We start from the raw sequence: 6,692 nt of genomic DNA, 5'->3' as shown, positions 1-6,692 counted from the left end.
AATTTGTGCTTGAGATAAGAACAAATTCAATGATTTGTTGAAGAATGAACATTCAATTCGAAAATTCTCCAAAAGGAGATAGAATTTTCTCTGGAACTGTCAAAATGGAAAACTGTTTTCTGGCTTGTCATCTGTCAATTTGATACTTGCCGTTTCGTCCATTGGAAACCTGGAACCAGCTGATTTGAGTTGATACTAAAATGTTCCGGTTTTCCAAGTACTTTTTGTTGGATTTACATGTGTAGTTTTGTATATTTGTGTCTTGTAAACGAAGAATCATATCAGTGTTATGGAAAACCACAAAGGGCCAGTAGAATTCAAAGGATTTCAGCAAAATTCAGATAGATATACTGATACTACAGACAATGATTGCAAGAATCAAGTGAAAGAGGAATCCGGCGAACTTGTTGATGGATATTTGGGAAATGTTCATAATTTGAGCGATAGTGGATACCAAATCAGGTTGAGTATCTTATAAAATAGATAAAAATACAAAGCAATCTTGTAAAACTTGGAATAATTTAGACATTTTACCCAACCAAAAATTTGACATTTCATCAGTTCCTTTATTTATTATTTCTGTTTCTCTAATCTCATCTGGATTTTATGTGTTCAAATATAATATATTTAGCATGCTCATCCAATTGCATAATGAAATTCTTAACTGAACTGAATATATTGGAAAGGATAAAATAGTTATTATGGAAAACATATATTCATTCACATTATGAATTTTTTATGATTCTTCCTATTAAATTCTGAAAGAAATGAAAATCCGATCGCGGTATCATATTCTACTGCTGCAGGCTGGAAATTCACCGCAAATTTTCATTTTCTCAACTATTTATTTGATTAATTCAGAACTATTTGAAAAACATACATTTACCTGATACAAAACAAGATTCTTCAGTATATCTATTGAAAACAACAGGTATTGGTAAGCTTTATTCGCCTATTTATAAAGTTTATTTTCAATACTGCCATCAGAGCATTTCTTAATATTTCCTCTAATAAAGATTCTGCAACACAGCTTGGCAATAATATTCCTTTATAAGTAAATCTTTCTATTTCACCTTTAACATCAAAACCTGGAAATAGAATTCGTATAACCCTATGAGATTTTATGTTCATTTCTCTATCTTCTTTTAGTGAAACATCAAGGCAAACAATATTGAACATCTTGGAGCAAATAAAATCTTTGCCGCCACTTGAAAGGTTCCTGATTTACATCAAATTGAACGAACAAATATCTAATGGTGGAGATCCATTGAAACAGCCTTTAAATCCTTTGGGAAGCCGATCTGAAGTGTGTAGAACTATATCATGGATCAAAACACATTTGGAAGAGGATCCAGAGATTTCACTACCCAAGCAGCAAGTTTATGATGAGTATACGTAAGTTTTCAACAAATTCATAATATGATGTTGAAAATTAATTATAATGTTGTGTTGGAAATTTTCACTGTAAGTAAATAGATCTCTAGAGACTCACTTTTTTTAGGTTTCTTTCAAAGATGAAAACTTTTTCATGAACTCTCATTATGAAAAGTTGGATAGGTTATTCATAATCAAGTTGGTGTTTCAGGTTTTCTTTTTTTTTTCATTTTAAGAATTTAGTTATAAGTTTTTGAATTTACTAACTGAAGTTCTTATAAGTAGCACCAAATATTATAGGCTAAATCATCAGAAAGATTAAAGTTCAGATTGTCTATATTATTTGAATTAATGATGGAAAACCTGAAAAAGTTTACAAGTTTATTTCATTCCACAATTATCCTTCAAAATATCTGTTTTAATATTCTTGCTTATTCAAGGTAGATTGTTCTATCATCAGAAAGGTAAATAAAATTTGTGAATTGAGGTTCAAAACTAAACTGAAAAATATGTTTCTGTCTTCAAAGTCATATATATACATAATATTATTACATATTGTCACCATTTCCTCACATGACAATTAATATTGATTTTTAGATTATACTGTTCAAAGATCAGGATGAAACCATTATCGCAGGCAGATTTTGGTAAGGTAATGAAGCAAGTTTATCCAAAAGTGAAAGCCCGAAGATTGGGCACAAGGGGAAATTCCAGATATTGCTACTCTGGCCTCAGAAATTGTACAAAACTAAAAATCCCTAAGTTGCCTGCCTTAGATGAAGATTCGAATGCCATGCAATTAATGGGTATTCAGGTAGAAGTTTTAATGACTGAATTGCTACACATACATACTTCATAAATTTTATTTTATAGGACGAGAAGAAACCTCTCACGCAGGCTTCCCTGGCAACAGCTGCTTGGCTGATAGTGAAGCAATGGTCAGAAAATCAACTTAACGCTTGCTTTAACTCACTTCAAGCTCTTGCATTTTTTCTCATAATCAATTATTCAGTGGGGATAGGTACCGAGGCAGCAAATCAAATCAGTTCGATGACTTCTTCTGAAGTATCAGGTAGGTTTTTCAATTTTATTGACTATTGGATACAATTTTCATGAGAGAAAGTGGCTCTTGTTTGTCTCTTTTTATTTACACCATAACTGCTTGTGTTAAAAACAAGTAAACTATGGTAAGAGGTCCTCTTGTGAAGTAAATTGAAAAAAATGTATGTTCTTCAGAAGGATTGTTTATAAGTTTGAAGAATTTCCCAATTTGCTTGTGTACTGTTAAAATTGATGAGAAATGTACAGTGGCTTGCTTATTTCCAAATTTACCTACTGGGCGCAGTTTATTTTTTTTTCTTCATTTTATTTACAACTTCACTTTATTCCATCAGTGTACTCCACTCTATTCTACTCAGTCAAATCTAGTCTATAGACACAGTACAGTTGATAAATGAAAAGAAGCATTGAACATTTTGAACCATCTTTTGCATATTTCAAAATAAGCTGAAACAGCAACTCCCTATTACAAATACTAAGGAAAAGGTCTATGAATATTCATTAAATGTTTTTATTGAATAGGTTAGGATATTTCCAGTAAAATTAGTGTTATTTGCAGAAGATAATGAAGTTATGAAGTCTGATCAGTCACATAGAGATGTACAAATACAGTTGCAAAAAAAGATTCTTCAAAAGGAAGAAGCGATTAAGGATAGGAAAAGAAAATTACAGGTAATTCGGTTTTGCATATCCATATGATTTATTTTATTACACCGCCAGGAAAATAATCGAGGTGTACACCAATCGATAGATGATAGGTTTCTCATGTGTAGGTTCTGATCATTTTGTCGAATTTAATCATTTCTTTGAAATGAAACGGCAATTTAAGATCAGCATATACCTTTCAGTCCACAAGATTAAAATCTTCCCACAAGAAGAAAAGCAGAATAACGTCTGCTGTCGAAGCCCTGAGTGAAGCATCTCCCAGTGAAAGCAGTGCCAGCTCTAACACCAGTCCAATTGAGGGCAAATCAATCTGTGATAAATATCAGGACTATAATAATAAACCTGCTTCGTTACCTGACTTCAACTGTTTTCAGAAATCTGTTGTAATAGAGGAGAGTAATCCGGAGGACAATACTTCAGTCAAAGTAAGTGAAGGTTAAAGTTGAAGTAAGTTGAAAAAACGCCTGTCTTTGAAAATTATCAGTTACACAATTGATTTTTTCGTTTTTGTGAGTCATTGACATTTTCCATGAATGTCCGACCATTTTGGTTTATTCTCATAACATTCTAGGTATCGGCAACACAGGCTGATCTGGCCAGACAAACGGATTTACCCTCCCCCAAGAGCATAGGTATAAAGTACAAAACTGTCCAGCCTAAGCCCCTGTATCAATTATGTGATAATATGTACAACCCGCTCATAGTAGCGGACAATCGATCTCAAAACTCAGAACCTATTAGTGATAAGAAAACAGAAACAGACGAATTCCAAACAGAACTGCCTTTGTCAAGGGAACGACTGAACAGTATCAGTAATGTTGATAAGGATGCGATGGATGATTATTTGGGTAAGAGACACATTAAGATGATTAGCTAAGTTTTGAAGTTAGGTGCTACCATGACGTTGATGCTAAACAAAATTTCTGTATTCAATGTACATTTGAATTGAAAAATTAATGTAGAATTCGCCCAGTTGTGTTCCTAAATAAGTGTCATAAGAAAAAATTGTTTTCGTCTTCCATTTTTCTCCCTTAGTTTTCATTTTTGAAGCAATGTGTGTAAAAAATTTTCAGTTATTTGCCAAATCCTAGGCACCATTTGGACTGAGGTCTGAGTTTTTGTACACAAATTTCCACTGTGAATAGCTACTTTCTTGCACCCTTTCCAAATTAATTGGAAGGTTGGTGGAGATTCCGAAGTATCTTAAGGGTTTTTCCCCCTTAATTTTGACCCAACTGGAAAAATGTAACATTTTGATACCAAATTCAACAGATTCTTTCTGAATTTTTTTTTCTTACGCCCTGTATCTCAAAAACGAAAGTCCGGAGAAAATTATGGAAGACGAGACACCCTGTATAAGCATCAACAATGGTATGCAACTACTGATGAAAATTTAGTTTTAGTATATATGTAATCACTTCTTGTTTAATCTATTGTTTTACACAAAAAATCGAAAAGTGTAGATGATAATTGAATCGAATTCAACCCAGGTAAAAATAATAGCCAACACGAGGAGGAGATATCGAAATATTTCAGTAAAGAAAACGATATCACCGAGGCAGAAGACACATCAAAAATATCTCAACTGAGACAACTCCTACAGGAAAACGATTTTACCAAGGCTAAAATTTCCGATCCGGAAATAAATAGTTCAGGAGATGTGAAGGTCAGCTCCCACAATTCCCCTGTCATCAACTACCAACCTGTCGATTTGAATGTGATGCAGAACGTGTCTGGTACTTCAGGGGGTGCTCGAAGGAGAGTTAGTTTTGATGTGATGCTTCAGGATGATAGTGTTCCCTGCAGTCCTAACACAAGACGTAAACATTTCAGTTTTACACCAATCTCTCCCGGTCCTCTTTCTCCTACCGGTAACGGAAGACAGTCTAAGGGTTCCAGTACCAATGTCAGTCCTTTTGTGAGTCCTAGGAATACTCCTGTGCCCAAAGGAAGGAATTTTCAAAACAGTGGTGAGTACTAAATGAATAGAAACAATATTATACAGCTTGGCCAGGAGATTCACCTTTTCAAGCAGATTTGCCTCATCAAACCATAATTAAACGAATTTCATGAATACTGAGGCCAAAAACACCACTTTTGCCATCGAACTTAGTACATTATACTGATTTTACAGATTATTTTCGTTTTTTGTAGGCCTCACCCTGCAGATTCTACCTACTCGCAAAATGAGTGGAAGCACATCTACAAAAGTGAAAAAAGAAATTGATCTCAGCCCAGATTTGGTTCTCGAGAATGAAACAACGGGGCAAGTAACTCAACATCCCAAGAAAAATTTTCTAGCAATGTCGGCTCCACCCAGTCCCATATTACCCAATAAATCCATGCTTCAGACTCTGCTTAACACGAACGGTAAAGTATCGTACACTCCAAATTATATAAATCAGCCACTTTTGAAACAAGACAATAAGTCGACAGAAATATGTCAGGTAGTTACGAACTCGCCCGTGCTGAGTTTGTCTGACGATGTAGGTTTCAGGTCGCAATCTGTACCGTTGAACCAAATGATAGAAAAGAATACATTTTTACTTACCGATAACGGATTTTTACCTCCATTGTCTCAGGACGATTTCAACGAATTGGACACGATAGAGGATGAGAAATTAGGTGTTACAAACATTATAAATTCATTGAACGCTCAAGTTTACAATAACAATAACGTTGAGATCATCTCCTTAGATGATAAACTGATTCAGGATAACCTTGATAAAAACGATATCCTACTAACCAATACAAATTTTGAGAAGCCCTGCAGAAACTTGGAAAGATCACAGAGCATTGATATCATCAGTTTTGATCAGAAAATTCTGTCTAGGTCTGTACCCAGCACACCCCTACCGTTTCTCCAAATCGCACAACCAAACGAAGATATAGTAATCCAAAATTCGCATTCGTATCCTTCCACTCCTTTGATAGCCGATGATTCATTCAATTACAGTTTGAGGGATTGTTTGATAAATGGCCAACCAATCAAGAATGACGAACTTTCACAAGTTTACAATGAAGCTTTCGTTACTTTTGAACCACTTGATGGAGATAATAACATAGTTTTAGAAAGTAACCCGGATATAAACTTTCTTGATAAAACATCTATCACTTCTGACCAAAATTTCAATATTCGTATCAATTAAACCTTTGAACCCAAAACGACCCTTGAGTTAGTATTGCTCCAAATGATTAATCATAAACACTTTGATTTTATAAGAGGTATCATTTTGAATGAATTCATCCTTACAGGGTTTAACAAAGCATAATTCTGTCTTTAACATTGATCTCACTGTTTCGGTCCAGTCGTCAGGTTTTTTATTTACATATTTGATAATGAAACCGTGTTGTTATGGCTTAAAAATGTGGAAGTTTTATTTTATTGTTTTGGATTTCAATATTTTATTTTTGTTGAAAATTGAGATTATATTGAACTATTCTATTTATCACGAATTCGTGACTGAAAGTTTATCGTTGGCGTTGCTAAAAGGATACCTGACGCTGTTGAAACTATTTTTACAAGCATTCCACATCGTGTTAAAGAAAGAATTTGATGGCTTGCATCAAACACACAAAATTTTATGTCCAGA

The 6,692-nt window shown here is 34.0% G+C and overlaps 1 protein-coding gene across 1 annotated transcript; it reads left to right on the top strand.

The window, feature by feature from the left end:
- The first annotated feature begins 132 nt into the window (after positions 1-132).
- Positions 133-6,480, top strand: LOC123306884. Its single transcript, XM_044889071.1, has 9 exons — positions 133-462; positions 1,150-1,395; positions 1,972-2,188; positions 2,248-2,446; positions 2,993-3,105; positions 3,282-3,524; positions 3,671-3,947; positions 4,590-5,069; positions 5,254-6,480. The coding sequence occupies exons 1-9, from the start codon at positions 290-292 to the stop codon at positions 6,246-6,248; spliced, it is 2,943 nt and encodes a 980-aa protein (XP_044745006.1). The 5' UTR covers positions 133-289; the 3' UTR covers positions 6,249-6,480.
- Positions 6,481-6,692: the final 212 nt, after the last annotated feature.

Source organism: Coccinella septempunctata, chromosome 2 (genome assembly GCF_907165205.1).
Source record: "Coccinella septempunctata chromosome 2, icCocSept1.1, whole genome shotgun sequence".
NCBI lineage: Eukaryota > Metazoa > Arthropoda > Insecta > Coleoptera > Coccinellidae > Coccinella > Coccinella septempunctata.
The sequence above is the reverse complement of the archived record's forward strand: the minus strand, read 5'-3'. Positions and strand labels throughout refer to the sequence as shown.

Excerpts from the sequence above, each read along its gene's own strand:
- LOC123306884 (XM_044889071.1), top strand. The coding sequence starts at position 290 with ATGGAAAACCACAAAGGGCCAGTAGAATTCAAAGGATTTCAGCAAAAT. Across the intron at positions 2,189-2,247 it reads TGCAATTAATGGGTATTCAG|GACGAGAAGAAACCTCTCAC; the intron begins GTAGAAGTTTTA and ends TTTATTTTATAG. Across the intron at positions 3,106-3,281 it reads ATAGGAAAAGAAAATTACAG|TCCACAAGATTAAAATCTTC; the intron begins GTAATTCGGTTT and ends TATACCTTTCAG.